This window comes from Oncorhynchus keta, chromosome 26 (assembly GCF_023373465.1).
Source record: "Oncorhynchus keta strain PuntledgeMale-10-30-2019 chromosome 26, Oket_V2, whole genome shotgun sequence".
Taxonomy (NCBI): Eukaryota; Metazoa; Chordata; class Actinopteri; order Salmoniformes; family Salmonidae; genus Oncorhynchus; species Oncorhynchus keta.
In genome coordinates, this window is record NC_068446.1 from 42,542,130 (window position 1) to 42,560,903 (window position 18,774).

Genomic DNA, 18,774 nt, shown 5'->3' on the forward strand with positions numbered 1-18,774 from the left:
CTGTGTATGGTACCACGAGCCCCTGTGTACGGTACCACGAGCCCCTGTGTATGGTAACACGAGCCCCTGTGTATGGTAACACGAGCCCCTGTGTACGGTACCACGAGCCCCTGTGTATGGTAACACGAGCCCCTGTGTACGGTACCACGAGCCCCTGTGTATGGTAACACGAGCCCCTGTGTATGGTACCACGAGGCCCTGTGTATGGTATCACGAGCCCCTGTGTATGTTAACACGAGCCCCTGTGTATATTAACACGAGCCTCTGTGTATGGTACCACGAGCCCCTGTGTATGGTATCACGAGCCCCTGTGTATGGTAACACGAGCCCCTGTGTATGGTACCACGAGCCCCTGTGTATATTAACACGAGCCCCTGTGTATGGTATCACGAGCCCCTGTGTATATTAACACGAGCCTCTGTGTATGGTACCACGAGCCCCTGTGTATGGTATCACGAGCCCCTGTGTATATTAACACGAGCCTCTGTGTACCACGAGCCCCTGGTACCACGAGCCCCTGTGTATGGTACCACGAGCCCCACGAGCCTGTGTATGGTACCACGAGCCCCTGTGTATGGTACCACGAGCCCCTGTGTATGGTACCACCCCCTGTGTATGGTAACCAGAGCCCCTGTGTATGTTAACACGAGCCCCTGTGTATGGTACCACGAGCCCCTGTGTATGGTACCACGAGCCCCTGTGTATGGTACCACGAGCCCCTGTGTATGGTACCATGAGCCCCTGTGTATGGTACCATGAGCCCCTGTGTATGGTACCATGAGCCCCTGTGTATGTTAACACGAGCCCCTGTGTATGGTACCACGAGCCCCTGTGTATGGTACCACGAGCCCCTGTGTATGGTACCACGAGCCCCTGTGTATGTTAACACGAGCCCCTGTGTACGGTACCACGAGCCTCTGTGTATGTTAACACGAGCCCCTGTGTATGGTACCACGAGCCCCTGTGTATGGTACCATGAGCCCCTGTGTATGGTATCACGAGCCCCTGTGTATATTAACACGAGCCCCTGTGTATGGTACCACGAGCCCCTGTGTACGGTACCACGAGCCCCTGTGTATGGTACCACGAGCCCCTGTGTATGGTACCATGAGCCCCTGTGTATGTTAACACGAGCCCCTGTGTATGGTAACACGAGCCCCTGTGTATGGTACCATGAGCCCCTGTGTATGGTACCATGAGCCCCTGTGTATGGTATCACGAGCCCCTGTGTATGTTAACACGAGCCCCTGTGTATGGTACCACGAGCCCCTGTGTATGGTACCATGAGCCCCTGTGTATGGTACCACGAGCCCCTGTGTATGGTACCACGAGCCCCTGTGTATGGTATCACGAGCCCCTGTGTATGGTATCACGAGCCCCTGTGTATGGTACCACGAGCCCCTGTGTATGGTATCACGAGCCCCTGTGTATGGTATCACGAGCCCCTGTGTATGGTATCACGAGCCCCTGTGTATGGTACCACGAGCCCCTGTGTATGGTATCACGAGCCCCTGTGTATGGTACCACGAGCCCCTGTGTATATTAACACGAGCCTCTGTGTATGGTACCACGAGCCCCTGTGTATGGTACCACGAGCCCCTGTGTATGTTAACACGAGCCCCTGTGTATATTAACACGAGCCCCTGTGTATGGTACCACGAGCCCCTGTGTATGGTATCACGAGCCCCTGTGTATGGTATCACGAGCCCCTGTGTATGGTACCACGAGCCCCTGTGTATATTAACACGAGCCTCTGTGTATGGTAACACGAGCCCCTGTGTATGGTATCACGAGCCCCTGTGTATGGTACCACGAGCCCCTGTGTATGGTATCACGAGCCCCTGTGTATATTAACACGAGCCTCTGTGTATGGTACCACGAGCCCCTGTGTATGGTATCACGAGCCCCTGTGTATGGTATCACGAGCCCCTGTGTATGGTACCACGAGCCCCTGTGTATATTAACACGAGCCTCTGTGTATGGTACCACGAGCCCCTGTGTATGGTATCACGAGCCCCTGTGTATGGTACCACGAGCCCCTGTGTATATTAACACGAGCCCCTGTGTATGGTATCACGAGCCCCTGTGTATGGTATCACGAGCCCCTGTGTATGGTAACACGAGCCCCTGTGTATGGTACCACGAGCCCCTGTGTATATTAACACGAGCCTCTGTGTATGGTACCACGAGCCCCTGTGTACGGTACCACGAGCCCCTGTGTATGGTAACACGAGCCCCTGTGTATGGTAACACGAGCCCCTGTGTACGGTACCACGAGCCCCTGTGTATGGTAACACGAGCCCCTGTGTACGGTACCACGAGCCCCTGTGTATGGTAACACGAGCCCCTGTGTATGGTACCACGAGGCCCTGTGTATGGTATCACGAGCCCCTGTGTATGTTAACACGAGCCCCTGTGTATATTAACACGAGCCTCTGTGTATGGTACCACGAGCCCCTGTGTATGGTATCACGAGCCCCTGTGTATGGTAACACGAGCCCCTGTGTATGGTACCACGAGCCCCTGTGTATATTAACACGAGCCCCTGTGTATGGTATCACGAGCCCCTGTGTATATTAACACGAGCCTCTGTGTATGGTACCACGAGCCCCTGTGTATGGTATCACGAGCCCCTGTGTATATTAACACGAGCCTCTGTGTATGGTATCACGAGCCCCTGTGTATGGTATCACGAGCCCCTGTGTATGGTAACACGAGCCCCTGTGTATGGTATCACGAGCCCCTGTGTATGGTAACACGAGCCCCTGTGTATGGTATCACGAGCCCCTGTGTATGGTACCACGAGCCCCTGTGTATGGTACCACGAGCCCCTGTGTATGGTACCACGAGCCCCTGTGTATGGTAACATGAGCCCCAAACCCCTAACCCCAAACCCCACGCTAAACCCTAACCCCTACACCCTTAACCCCTAACCCAGTGGTATGATGCAGGTAAGTGATGGTAACACAAGCACCTGTGTAACGCGGTTGAGTCTGCGTCTGGTACACTTGATCTCGTACTCTGGCCGTAACCCCAACCCCACGCTAAACCCTAACCCCACGCTAACCCCTAACCCTAACCCCATGCTAAACCCTAACCCTACACTAACCCCTAACCCCAGGCTAAACCCCAACCCCACGCTAAACCCTAACCCTAACCCCACGCTAAACCGTAACCCCAACCCCCCGCTAATCCCTAACCCTAACCCCAACCCCGCGCTAAACCCTAACCCCATGCTAAACCCTATAACCCTAACCCCAACCCCACGCTAAACCCTAACCCTCTGGCCGTAACATTAAACCCAACCTCACGCTAAACCCTAACCCCTAAACCTAACCCAAACCCCACGCTAAATCCTAACCCCTAAACCTAACCCCAACCCCACGCTAAACCCTAACCCCTAAAACTAACCCAAACCCCACGCTAAACCCTAACCCATAAACCTAACCCTAGCCCCAACCCCACGCTAAACCTAACCCTAGCCCCAACCCCACGCTAAACCCTAACCCCTAAACCTAACCCTAGCCCCAACCCCACGCTAAACCCTAACCCCTAAACCTAACCCAAACCCAAACCCCACGCTAAACCCTAACCCATAAACCTAACCCCACGCTAAATCCTAACCCTAACCCTTAAACCTAACCCTAATGCCTAAACCTAACCCCAAACCCCACGCTAAACCCTAAACCCTAACCCCTACACCCTAACCCCTACACCCTTAACCCCTAACCCAGTGGTATGATGCAGGTAAGTGATGGTAACACAAGCACCTGTGTAACGCGGTTGAGTCTGCGGCTGGTACATTTGATCTCGTACTCTGGTCGTAGTTGAAGCTGCTGCTGCTCTTCCTCAAAGTCCACCAGGTCCCACTCGTACTCCAGCCGGGCCTGCCGACGCTTCCAGAACTCCAGGAACAGAGTCACTGCAGGAGGACAGGATGAGGAGACAGAGTTCAGGCCAAAAGCAGACTCTGTGGAAAGGCTTGGTAGAACTTCATTCTTTTTACTAGCAATAGTTTAGCATTATGTTAGATATCACTCATCCCTTCAGTGTGTGCTATATTCAGTAGGAATTCACCCACATGACAGAGCATTCATACAGGTGAGGCTGTAGGCTGGGTACACTCTCCGTGTCATATGTTTGGCGAAAGGTCGCCGGTTCAAATCCCTGAGCCGACCAGGTAGAAAAAATTATGCCGATGTGCCCTTGAGCAAGGCACAACCCTAATCGCTGCTGTAAGTGACTAAAATGTAAAATATGTAACTGTCAACAGGTCCTGACTTCAGGCTAGAGAGGCTCTGCTGTTATAAAGTTCCATAGTACTCCAAGAGAATGTCTGTTTTCCAGTTGTAGCTATTGGCAGCTGCCACTAGGGGGCACTCATGCACAGTTACAGTACTGTCACTTACCCCAAATCCCCATGAATATGGCAAAGAAAACTGTCCCCACATTGTCAAACATATGCGATTGCTGAAAGAAGAAAAACCAGAGTAAGTTCATAGACAAAATAACGTGTCTTAAAAGAAGAAAACATGATGTTCAAAAAGTCCTTAGAGATATGTGTCTACAAATTAAACACATTTCCATTTTTTTATTATTATTATTTTTTACATTTAACCTTTATTTAACTAGGCCAGTCAGTTAAAAACATTTTTTTTTTTTTACAATGACGTCCTACCCCAGTCAAGCCCAGACAACGCTGGGCTAATTGTGCGCAGCCCTATGGAACTCCCAATCACGGCCAGTTGTGATATCAATCAATCAATCAATCAAATGTATTTATAAACCAATTTTTACATCAGCTGATGTAGTGCTATACAGAAACCCAGCCTAAAACCCCAAACAGCAAGCAATGCAGATGTAGAAGCAGCCAGGATTCGAACCAGAGATGCAGTGCGCCACTCGGGAGCCCTAAAACAATTATATCTTCACAGTGCAAAGCTTGGGTGTACTTCTTACCCAGGACGAGTTACACGTTGAGTTGAGCTTCCAGTAGCCACATGTCTTATCACACAGCGGACACATGATAATGTTGCCTCCAATCTCCTCACTGCAGATTTCTTTACTGAAACAACGAAGAATGATGGAGAAGCACATAAGAAAGAGATTTCAAAGCAATCTAAATGATAGCGTCATGATGTCATGATTTACACTACCGGCCAAAAGATTTTACAACACCTACTCGATCAAAATTTTTTAAAAATGTTTTATTATTTTCTACATTTGTAGAATAATAGTGAAGACATCACAACTATGAAATAGCACATATGGAATCATGTAGTAACCAAAAAAAAGTATATAAAATATATTTTGATTTGTTTAACACTTTTTTTGGTTACTACATGATTCCATATGTGTTATTTCATACAGTTTTTTGATGTCTTCAATATTATTCTACAAAATAAAGAAACACTGTTGAATGAGGTACGTGTTTTTAAACTTTGGACCGGTAATGTAGGTCTAACTGTATCAAAACATATGAGCTACATTCCCAGCCAGCCTTAGCTAGAGTCCCAATCATCGAACATATCAATCTGACATCCACGGACAACATACAAATGTATAATAGTTACACTAGATACTGCTTCCACCAACCATCCTCTCAGATCAACAAGAACGCCTAGGGGATAGGAGCTAGGGGCTCACACAAGGGGGATAGGAGCTAGGGGCTCACACAAGGGGGATAGGAGCTAGGGGCTCACACAAGGGGGATAGGATCTAGGGGCTACACAACACAAATGTAAGGGGCTAGTGGCTAGGGGTTGAATTGGGATTCAGGGGCCCTCACCTCCAGACGTTGTCATCGAAGGTGAACAATCCATAGAGAAAACAGATCAGGCCGACTACCGCAGCGAAGAACAGCATCTCAGTGTAGAAACCCAGCCAGGCAAAGTAGATCCCAATCTTCTCCCCGTAATACTTCCTGTTATGGGAAATACAACCAATCAAACATCTTCTCCACGTAATACTTCCTGTTATGGGAAATACAACCAATCAAACATCTTCTCCACGTAATACTTCCTGTTATGGGAAATACAACACAACCAATCAAACAACAACAAGCAGGTTGTGAACTCCAGGTCAGGTCTAGTGTCTAAAAATAATGGGCAGACACAGTTATAGTTGACGACCTGGGCACTGTAGTTTACTTTTAAAGGTGAATTCAGCCTGCAGAGTTTACAGCAATCAAGATATCTGGAAATATACTGTAAGGTCTGTCACTGTACGTAGGGGGTTCATGTATGTTGGATTATACAACTGGTGGGTCTAAAATGCCTATTTACTCTGTTCCATCTGACTGCGAAAATCCACTGTATCATCAGCCCAGCCAGGCAATTTATAAACTTGATCTCCACTATAAAATGCATATAGACATTATCTCACATTTCTTTTAGACTAATATTTAGTTTTCAACAGCAGAGATCATCAACCTTGCTGTCTGTCTCTCCGACATTTGCAACAATGTTTCAATACTCAAATTTGATCTCCCGCTGTCCCATAGTAATGAAAGTGTCGGTAGTCGGGATGGAAAAAAAATCTAATCAAATGTTATTTGTCACATGCGCAGAATACAACAGGTGTAGAACCTTACAGTCAAATGCTTACTAACAAGCCCTTAACCAGCAATGCAGTTTTAAGAAAATAATAAGTGATAACAAAGTATTTACTAAATAAACTGACATAAACAGAAATAAATCAAATGAAAAAAATAAGAAAATAGAAAAATAATATGTTGTGTCATGTTGTGTCGTGTTGTGTCGTGTTGTGTCGTGTTGTGTCGTGTTGTGTCGTGTTGTGTGGTGTTGTGTCGTGTTGTGTCGTGTTGTGTCGTGTTGTGTTGTGTCATGTTGTGTCATGTTGTGTCATGTTGTGTCATGTTGTTGTGTTGTGTCGTGTCGTGTGTGTTGTTGTGTCATGTTGTGTCATGTTGTGTGTTATGTTGTGTGGTGTTGTGTTGTGTCATGTTGTGTCGTGTTGTGTTGTGTCATGTTGTGTCGTGTTGTGTCGTGTTGTGTTGTGTTGTGTTGTGTTGTGTTGTGTCGTGTTGTGTCATGTTGTGTCATGTTGTGTCGTGTTGTGTCGTGTTGTGTGGTGTTGTGTCATGTTGTGTCATGTTGTGTCATGTTGTGTCGTGTTGTGTCATGTTGTGTCGTGTTGTGTTGTGTCATGTTGTGTCGTGTTGTGTTGTATCATGTTGTGTCATGGTGTTGTGTTGTATCATGTTGTATCATGTTGTATCATGTTGTGTCATGTTGTGTCGTGTTGTGTCGTGTTGTGTCGTGTTGTGTGGTGTTGTGTCATGTTGTGTCATGTTGTGTCGTGTTGTGTCATGTTGTGTCGTGTTGTGTTGTGTCATGTTGTGTCATGTTGTGTGGTGTTGTGTCGTGTTGTGTCATGTTGTGTCGTGTTGTGTCATGTTGTGTCGTGTTGTGTCATGTTGTGTCGTGTTGTGTCGTGTTGTGTGGTGTTGTGTCATGTTGTGTCATGTTGTGTCATGTTGTGTCGTGTTGTGTCATGTTGTGTCGTGTTGTGTGGTGTTGTGTCATGTTGTGTCATGTTGTGTTGTGTCGTGTTGTGTCGTGTTGTGTCATGTTGTGTGGTGTTGTGTGGTATCATGTTGTGTCATGTTGTGTCATGTTGTGTTGTATCATGTCGTGTTGTTTGGTGTTGTGTCATGTTGTGTCGTGTTGTGTCGTGTTGTGTCGTGTTGTGTCGTGTTGTGTCGTGTCGTGTTGTGTCGTGTTGTGTCGTGTTGTGTGGTGTCGTGTTGTGTCATGTTGTGTCATGTTGTGTCGTGTTGTGTCATGTCGTGTTGTGTCGTGTTGTGTCATGTTGTGTGGTGTTGTGTCATGTTGTGTCATGTTGTGTCATGTTGTGTCGTGTTGTGTCATGTTGTGTGGTGTTGTGTCGTGTCGTGTTGTGTCATGTTGTGTCGTGTTGTGTCATGTTGTGTCGTGTTGTGTCATGTTGTGTCGTGTTGTGTCATGTTGTGTGGTGTCGTGTTGTGTCGTGTTGTGTTGTGTTGTGTCATGTTGTGTGGTGTTGTGTCATGTCGTGTTGTGTCGTGTTGTGTCGTGTGTCGTGTCGTGTTGTCATTTTGTGTCATTTTTGTGTCGTGTTGTGTCATGTTGTGTCGTGTTGTGTCATGTTGTGTCGTGTTGTGTCATGTTGTGTTGTGTCGTGTTGTGTCGTGTTGTGTCGTGTTGTGTCATGTTGTGTGGTGTTGTGTCATGTCGTGTTGTGTCATTTTGTGTCGTGTTGTGTCATGTTGTGTTGTGTCGTGTTGTGTCGTGTTGTGTCGTGTTGTGTCATGTCGTGTTGTGTCATGTTGTGTCATTTTGTGTCATGTTGTGTCGTGTCGTGTTGTGTCATGTTGTGTCATGTCATTTTGTGTCATTTTGTGTCGTGTTGTGTCATGTTGTGTTGTGTCATGTCATGTTGTGTCGTGTTGTGTCATGTTGTGTCATGTTGTGTTGTGTGGTGTTGTGTCATGTTGTGTCGTGTTGTGTCGTGTTGTGTTGTGTCGTGTTGTGTCGTGTTGTGTCGTGTTGTGTCGTGTTGTGTCGTGTTGTGTCGTGTCGTGTTGTGTCGTGTTGTGTCGTGTTGTGTCATGTTGTGTCGTGTTGTGTCGTGTTGTGTCGTGTTGTGTCATGTTGTGTCATGTTGTGTCATGTTGTGTCGTGTTGTGTCATGTTGTGTCATGTTGTGTCGTGTTGTGTCGTGTTGTGTCATGTTGTGTCGTGTTGTGTCATGTTGTGTTGTGTTGTGTCATGTTGTGTCGTGTTGTGTCGTGTCGTGTTGTGTCATGTTGTGTCATGTTGTGTCGTGTTGTGTCATGTTGTGTCGTGTTGTGTCATGTTGTGTCGTGTTGTGTCATGTTGTGTCATGTTGTGTCGTGTTGTGTCGTGTTGTGTCGTGTTGTGTTGTGTTGTGTCATGTTGTGTCATGTTGTGTCGTGTTGTGTCATGTTGTGTCATGTTGTGTCGTGTTGTGTCGTGTTGTGTCGTGTTGTGTCATGTTGTGTCATGTTGTGTCGTGTTGTGTCATGTTGTGTCGTGTTGTGTCGTGTCATGTTGTGTCGTGTTGTGTCATGTTGTGTTGTGTTGTGTCATGTTGTGTCGTGTTGTGTCGTGTTGTGTCGTGTTGTGTCATGTTGTGTTGTGTTGTGTCATGTTGTGTCGTGCTCTCACCGTATCAAATTGAGAGGCTGCTCCTTGAAGAAACTGAAGAACCGGGCCCAGTGTTTGTAGAGGCTGAATCTCTCACTCTCACTGTTGGGGTCTCTGGATGCCTTCCAGTACCGAGACTGTAGACATACATAGAGAAAGATGTCATTAGAGTCATGGTGCTACTGGATACATGTCAGTAGAGTCATGGTGCTACTGGATAGATGTCATTAGAGTCATGGTCCTACTGGATAGATGCCATTAGAGTCATGGTGCTACTGGATACATGTCAGTAGAGTCATGGTCCTACTGGATACATGTCATTTATAGAGTCATGGTGCTACTGGATACATGTCATTAGAGTCATGGTGCTACTGGATACATGTCATTAGAGTCATGGTCCTACTGGATAGATGTCATTAGAGTCATGGTGCTACTGGATACATGTCATTAGAGTCATGGTCCTACTGGATACATGTCATTTATAGAGTCATGGTCCTACAGGATAGATGTCATTAGAGTCATGGTGCTACTGGATACATGTCATTAGAGTCATGGTCCTACAGGATAGATGTCAATAGAGTCATGGTCCTACTGGATACATGTCATTTATAGAGTCATGGTCCTACTGGATAGATGCCATTAGAGTCATGGTCCTACTGGATAGATGTCATTAGAGTCATGGTCCTACTGGATAGATGCCATTAGAGTCATGGTGCTACTGGATACATGTCAGTAGAGTCATGGTCCTACTGGATACATGTCATTTATAGAGTCATGGTGCTACTGGATACATGTCATTAGAGTCATGGTCCTACTGGATACATGTCATTTATAGAGTCATGGTGCTACTGGATACATGTCATTTATAGAGTCATGGTGCTACTGGATACATGTCATTTATAGAGTCATGGTGCTACTGGATACATGTCATTTATAGAGTCATGGTGCTACTGGATACATGTCATTAGAGTCATGGTCCTACTGGATACATGTCATTTATAGAGTCATGGTGCTACTGGATATATGTCATTTATAGAGTCATGGTGCTACTGGATACATGTCATTTATAGAGTCATGGTGCTACTGGATACATGTCATTTATAGAGTCATGGTCCTACTGGATAGATGTCATTTATAGAGTCATGGTCCTACTGGATACATGCCATTAGAGTCATGGTGCTACTGGATACATGTCATTAGAGTCATGGTCCTACTGGATAGATGTCAGTAGAGTCATGGTCCTACTGGATAGATGCCATTAGAGTCATGGTCCTACTGGATACATGTCATTAGAGTCATGGTGCTACTGGATAGATGTCATTAGAGTCATGGTGCTACTGGATAGATGTCAGTAGAGTCATGGTGCTACTGGATACATGCCATTAGAGTCATGGTGCTACTGGATACATGCCATTAGAGTCATGGTCCTACTGGATACATGTCATTTATAGAGTCATGGTCCTACTGGATACATGTCATTTATAGAGTCATGGTCCTACTGGATACATGTCATTTATAGAGTCACGGTGCTACTGGATACATGCCATTAGAGTCATGGTGCTACTGGATACATGTCATTTATAGAGTCATGGTGCTACTGGATACATGTCATTTATAGAGTCATGGTGCTACTGGATACATGCCATTTATAGAGTCATGGTGCTACTGGATAGATGCCATTAGAGTCATGGTGCTACTGGATAGATGCCATTAGAGTCATGGTGCTACTGGATACATGTCATTTATAGAGTCATGGTGCTACTGGATACATGCCATTTATAGAGTCATGGTGCTACTGGATAGATGCCATTAGAGTCATGGTGCTACTGGATAGATCATTAGAGTCATGGTGCTACTGGATACATGTCATTTATAGAGTCATGGTGCTACTGGATACATGTCATTTATAGAGTCATGGTGCTACTGGATACATGTCATTTATAGAGTCATGGTGCTACTGGATACATGTCATTTATAGAGTGATGGTGCTACTGGATACACATTAGAGTCATGGTGCTACTAGATACATGACATTTATAGAGTCATGGTGCTACTGGATACATGTCATTAGAGTCATGGTGCTACTGGATACATGTCATTTATAGAGTCATGGTGCTACTGGATACATGTCATTTATAGAGTCATGGTCCTACTGGATACATGCCATTAGAGTCATGGTGCTACTGGATACATGCCATTAGAGTCATGGTGCTACTGGATACATGCCATTAGAGTCATGGTCCTACTGGATACATGTCATTTATAGAGTCATGGTCCTACTGGATACATGTCATTTATAGAGTCATGGTCCTACTGGATACATGTCATTTATAGAGTCATGGTGCTACTGGATACATGTCATTTATAGAGTCACGGTGCTACTGGATACATGTCATTTATAGAGTCATGGTGCTACTGGATACATGTCATTTATAGAGTCATGGTCCTACTGGATACATGCCATTAGAGTCATGGTGCTACTGGATACATGCCATTAGGGTCATGGTGCTACTGGATACATGCCATTAGAGTCATGGTCCTACTGGATACATGTCATTTATAGAGTCATGGTCCTACTGGATACATGTCATTTATAGAGTCATGGTGCTACTGGATACATGCCATTTATAGAGTCATGGTGCTACTGGATACATGTCATTTATAGAGTCATGGTGCTACTGGATACATGCCATTAGAGTCATGGTGCTACTGGATACATGCCATTTATAGAGTCATGGTGCTACTGGATAGATGCCATTAGAGTCATGGTGCTACTGGATACATGTCATTTATAGAGTCATGGTGCTACTGGATACATGTCATTTATAGAGTCATGGTCCTACTGGATACATGCCATTAGAGTCATGGTGCTACTGGATAGATGCCATTAGAGTCATGGTGCTACTGGATACATGTCATTTATAGAGTCATGGTCCTACTGGATACATGCCATTAGAGTCATGGTGCTACTGGATACATGCCATTAGAGTCATGGTGCTACTGGATACATGCCATTAGAGTCATGGTCCTACTGGATACATGTCATTTATAGAGTCATGGTCCTACTGGATACATGTCATTTATAGAGTCATGATCCTACTGGATACATGTCATTTATAGAGTCACGGTGCTACTGGATACATGCCATTAGAGTCATGGTGCTACTGGATACATGTCATTTATAGAGTCATGGTGCTACTGGATACATGCCATTTATAGAGTCATGGTGCTACTGGATACATGCCATTTATAGAGTCATGGTGCTACTGGATAGATGCCATTAGAGTCATGGTGCTACTGGATAGATGCCATTAGAGTCATGGTGCTACTGGATACATGTCATTTATAGAGTCATGGTGCTACTGGATACATGTCATTAGAGTCATGGTGCTACTGGATACATGTCATTTATAGAGTCATGGTCCTACTGGATACATGTCATTAGAGTCATGGTGCTACTGGATACATGCCATTTATAGAGTCATGGTCCTACTGGATAGATGTCATTAGAGTCATGGTCCTACAGGATAGATGTCAATAGAGTCATGGTCCTACTGGATACATGTCATTTATAGAGTCATGGTCCTACTGGATAGATGCCATTAGAGTCATGGTCCTACTGGATAGATGTCAATAGAGTCATGGTCCTACTGGATACATGTCATTAGAGTCATGGTGCTACTGGATACATGTCATTAGAGTCATGGTGCTACTGGATACATGCCATTTATAGAGTCATGGTGCTACTGGATAGATGTCATTAGAGTCATGGTCCTATAGATGTCAATAGAGTCATGGTCCTACTGGATACATGTCATTTATAGAGTCATGGTCCTACTGGATAGATGTCATTAGAGTCATGGTGCTACTGGATAGATGTCATTTATAGAGTCATGGTCCTACTGGATAGATGTCATTTATAGAGTCATGGTGCTACTGGATAGATGTCAGTAGAGTCATGGTCCTACTGGATAGATGCCATTAGAGTCATGGTGCTACTGGATACATGCCATTAGAGTCATGGTCCTACTGGATACATGTCATTTATAGAGTCATGGTCCTACTGGATACATGTCATTTATAGAGTCATGGTCCTACTGGATACATGTCATTTATAGAGTCATGGTGCTACTGGATACATGCCATTAGAGTCATGGTGCTACTGGATACATGTCATTTATAGAGTCATGGTGCTACTGGATACATGTCATTTATAGAGTCATGGTGCTACTGGATACATGCCATTTATAGAGTCATGGTGCTACTGGATAGATGCCATTAGAGTCATGGTTACTGGATAGATGCCATTAGAGTCATGGTGCTACTGGATACATGTCATTTATAGAGTCATGGTGCTACTGGATACATGCCATTTATAGAGTCATGGTGCTACTGGATAGATGCCATTAGAGTCATGGTGCTACTGGATAGATGCCATTAGAGTCATGGTGCTACTGGATACATGTCATTTATAGAGTCATGGTGCTACTGGATACATGTCATTTATAGAGTCATGGTGCTACTGGATACATGCCATTTATAGAGTCATGGTGCTTGGATAGATGCCATTAGAGTCATGGTGCTACTGGATACATGCCATTAGAGTCATGGTGCTACTGGATACATGTCATTTATAGAGTCATGGTGCTACTGGATACATGTCATTTATAGAGTCATGGTGCTACTGGATACATGTCATTTATAGAGTCATGGTGCTACTGGATACATGTCATTTATAGAGTCATGGTGCTACTGGATACATGTCATTAGAGTCATGGTCCTACTGGATACATGTCATTTATAGAGTCATGGTGCTACTGGATACATGTCATTAGAGTCATGGTCCTACTGGATACATGTCATTTATAGAGTCATGGTCCTACTGGATACATGTCATTTATAGAGTCATGGTGCTACTGGATACATGCCATTTATAGAGTCATGGTGCTACTGGATACATGTCATTTATAGAGTCACGGTGCTACTGGATACATGTCATTTATAGAGTCATGGTGCTACTGGATACATGTCATTTATAGAGTCATGGTCCTACTGGATACATGCCATTAGAGTCATGGTGCTACTGGATACATGCCATTAGGGTCATGGTGCTACTGGATACATGCCATTAGAGTCATGGTCCTACTGGATACATGTCATTTATAGAGTCATGGTCCTACTGGATACATGTCATTTATAGAGTCATGGTCCTACTGGATACATGTCATTTATAGAGTCATGGTGCTACTGGATACATGTCATTTATAGAGTCATGGTGCTACTGGATACATGCCATTAGAGTCATGGTGCTACTGGATACATGCCATTTATAGAGTCATGGTGCTACTGGATAGATGCCATTAGAGTCATGGTGCTACTGGATACATGTCATTTATAGAGTCATGGTGCTACTGGATACATGTCATTTATAGAGTCATGGTCCTACTGGATACATGCCATTAGAGTCATGGTGCTACTGGATACATGCCATTAGAGTCATGGTGCTACTGGATACATGTCATTTATAGAGTCATGGTGCTACTGGATACATGCCATTAGAGTCATGGTGCTACTGGATACATGCCATTAGAGTCATGGTGCTACTGGATACATGCCATTAGAGTCATGGTCCTACTGGATACATGTCATTTATAGAGTCATGGTCCTACTGGATACATGTCATTTATAGAGTCATGGTCCTACTGGATACATGCCATTAGAGTCATGGTGCTACTGGATACATGTCATTTATAGAGTCATGGTGCTACTGGATACATGTCATTTATAGAGTCATGGTGCTACTGGATACATGCCATTTATAGAGTCATGGTGCTACTGGATACATGCCATTTATAGAGTCATGGTGCTACTGGATAGATGCCATTAGAGTCATGGTGCTACTGGATAGATGCCATTAGAGTCATGGTGCTACTGGATACATGTCATTTATAGAGTCATGGTGCTACTGGATACATGTCATTAGAGTCATGGTGCTACTGGATACATGTCATTTATAGAGTCATGGTCCTACTGGATACATGTCATTAGAGTCATGGTGCTACTGGATACATGCCATTTATAGAGTCATGGTGCTACTGGATAGATGTCATTAGAGTCATGGTGCTACTGGATACATGCCATTTATAGAGTCATGGTGCTACTAGATACATGTCATTTATAGAGTCATGGTCCTACTGGATACATGCCATTTATAGAGTCATGGTGCTACTGTTCATCCATAACATGCGTGTGTCACATCGAAAGGTGATGTCAGTTTTGTTACAGAGAAAATGCTTGGATCAGTTCAATTAGAAATGAGCTTCGGTCGCAGTAGCCACATACCCAACTGTCCTCTAAACAGGGAATTATTGTATGAAACATAAAGAGAGCACATTGTGCACAAAAAACAACAACGTGTATTGCACTTTCCTTTCACCCTACAACAGTAAAGCGATGGTGCGAAGATCCTGGCAAATCAAGACATTTTTCTACTTCCCCCAGAGTCAGATGAACTCATCTTTATGTCTCTGCGCATTGGCTCCGCCGAAAACTATCTTTGAAGTAATTTATACCTCACTCACACCAAATCAAATTTTATTTGTCACATACACATGGTTAGCAGATGTTAATGCGAGTGTAGCGAAATGCTTGTGCTTCTAGTTCCGACAATGCAGTGATAACCAACAAGTAATCTAACTAACAATTCCAAAACTACTGTCTTATACACAGTGTAAGGGGATAAAGAATATGTACATAAAGATATATGAATGAGTGATGGTACAGAGCAGCATACAGTAGATGGTATCGAGTACAGTATATACATACCTCACTCACACCCTATGCCTTTAACGACTTCACAGATACTCAATGGCACATGTGCATACCAGTAGGCCCAACAAGAGCCCAGAGTGCAACACTGTTTTAGCCGCCAGGAGAAAGGTCACTGTTATACAGTAGCTTCTTACGTCATGTAGTGGGAAGGCAGCCCCGTAGGTCCCGTTGTTGAGCAGGCGCTTGATGCCCTTCTTGTTCTTGTCGTCACTGTCCTCCTTGTAGTACGCACAGCGGGCCAGGATATAGTACACCTGGAGGAGGAGAGGTGAAAGGTCATTTAGTACACCTGGAGGAGGAGAGGTGAAAGGTCATTTAGTACACCTGGAGGAGGAGAGGTGAAAGTTTAATATTATATTAATTCATTTTAGAAGCCACTATATTTACAGGATTAGCTTGAATGGCTACATTTAAAACTCTGATAAGAAATAAGTGTTACGACAGTCCAATTGATGCTCCTATAATAAACCCTAATGACGATCCAATTGATGCTCCTATAATAAACCCTAATGACGATCCACCTGATGCTCCTATAATAAACCCTAATGACGATCCACCTGATGCTCCTATAATAAACCCTAATGACGATCCACTTGATGCTCCTATAATAAACCCTAATGACGATCCACCTGATGCTCCTATAATAAACCCTAATGACGATCCACTTGATGCTCCTATAATAAACCCTAATGACGATCCACTTGATGCTCCTATAATAAACCCTAATGACGATCCACCTGATGCTCCTATAATAAACCCTAATGACGATCCACTTGATGCTCCTATAATAAACCCTAATGACGATCCACCTGATGCTCCTATAATAAACCCTAATGACGATCCACTTGATGCTCCTATAATAAACCCTAATGACGATCCACTTGATGCTCCTATAATAAACCCTAATGACGATCCACCTGATGCTCCTATAATAAACCCTAATGACGATCCACTTGATTCTCCTATAATAAACCCTAATGACGATCCACTTGATGCTCCTATAATAAACCCTAATGACGATCCACTTGATTCTCCTATAATAAACCCTAATGACGATCCACTTGATGCTCCTATAATAAACCCTAATGACGATCCACCTGATGCTCCTATAATAAACCCTAATGACGATCCACTTGATTCTCCTATAATAAACCCTAATGACGATCCACTTGATTCTCCTATAATAAACCCTAATGACGATCCACTTGATGCTCCTATAATAAACCCTAATGACGATCCACTTGATGCTCCTATAATAAACCCTAATGACGATCCACCTGATGCTCCTATAATAAACCCTAATGACGATCCACTTGATGCTCCTATAATAAACCCTAATGACGATCCACCTGATGCTCCTATAATAAACCCTAATGACGATCCACTTGATTCTCCTATAATAAACCCTAATGACGATCCACTTGATTCTCCTATAATAAACCCTAATGACGATCCACTTGATTCTCCTATAATAAACCCTAATGACGATCCACTTGATGCTCCTATAATAAACCCTAATGACGATCCACTTGATTCTCCTATAATAAACCCTAATGACGATCCACTTGATGCTCCTATAATAAACCCTAATGACGATCCACTTGATGCTCCTATAATAAACCCTAATGACAGTCCACTTGATGCTCCTATAATAAACCCTAATGACGATTCACCTGATGCTCCTCTAATAAACCCTAATGACCCACCTGATGCTCCTATAATAAACCCTAATGACAGTCCACTTGATGCTCCTCTAATAAACCCTAATGACGATCCACCTGATGCTCCTATAATAAACCCTAATGACGATCCACTTGATGCTCCTATAATAAACCCTAATGAGGATCCACCTGATGCTCCTATAATAAACCCTAATGACGATCCACTTGATGCTCCTATAATAAACCCTAATGACGATCCACTTGATGCTCCTATAATAAACCCTAATGACGATCCACTTGATTCTCCTATAATAAACCCTAATGACGATCCACTTGATGCTCCTATAATAAACCCTAATGACGATCCACTTGATGCTCCTATAATAAACCCTAATGACGATCCACTTGATGCTCCTATAATAAACCCTAATGACGATCCACCTGATGCTCCTATAATAAACCCTAATGACGATCCACTTGATTCTCCTATAATAAACCCTAATGACGATCCACTTGATGCTCCTATAATAAACCCTAATGACGATCCACTTGATGCTCCTATAATAAACCCTAATGACGATCCACTTGATGCTCCTATAATAAACCCTAATGACGATCCACTTGATGCTCCTATAATAAACCCTAATGACGATCCACTTGATGCTCCTATAATAAACCCTAATGACGATCCACTTGATGCTCCTATAATAAACCCTAATGACGATCCACTTGATGCTCCTATAATAAACCCTAATGACGATCCACCTGATGCTCCTATAATAAACCCTAATGACGATCCACCTGATGCTCCTATAATAAACCCTAATGACGATCCACTTGATGCTCCTATAATAAACCCTAATGATGATCCACCTGATGCTCCTATAATAAACCCTAATGACGATCCACTTGATGCTCCTATAATAAACCCTAATGACGATCCACCTGATGCTCCTATAATAAACCCTAATGACGATCCACTTGATGCTCCTATAATAAACCCTAATGACGATCCACTTGATGCTCCTATAATAAACCCTAATGACGATCCACTTGATGCTCCTATAATAAACCCTAATGACCCACTTGATGCTCCTATAATAAACCCTAAT

At 44.0% G+C, this 18,774-nt stretch overlaps 1 protein-coding gene across 3 annotated transcripts in view; it reads right to left on the reverse strand.

Moving 5' to 3' along the window:
• Positions 1-18,774, reverse strand: part of ano5a (anoctamin 5a) — a 111,958-nt gene that overhangs the window by 24,713 nt on the left and 68,471 nt on the right. For all 3 annotated transcript variants that reach the window (XM_052480948.1, XM_052480947.1, XM_052480949.1), the window contains 6 exons: positions 16,136-16,255; positions 9,192-9,307; positions 5,789-5,923; positions 4,960-5,065; positions 4,410-4,470; positions 3,771-3,922 (listed from right to left, as the gene is read on the reverse strand). In XM_052480948.1, coding sequence (XP_052336908.1) covers positions 3,771-3,922; positions 4,410-4,470; positions 4,960-5,065; positions 5,789-5,923; positions 9,192-9,307; positions 16,136-16,255 — 690 coding nt within the window. The remainder of the gene's footprint in view (positions 1-3,770; positions 3,923-4,409; positions 4,471-4,959; positions 5,066-5,788; positions 5,924-9,191; positions 9,308-16,135; positions 16,256-18,774) is intronic.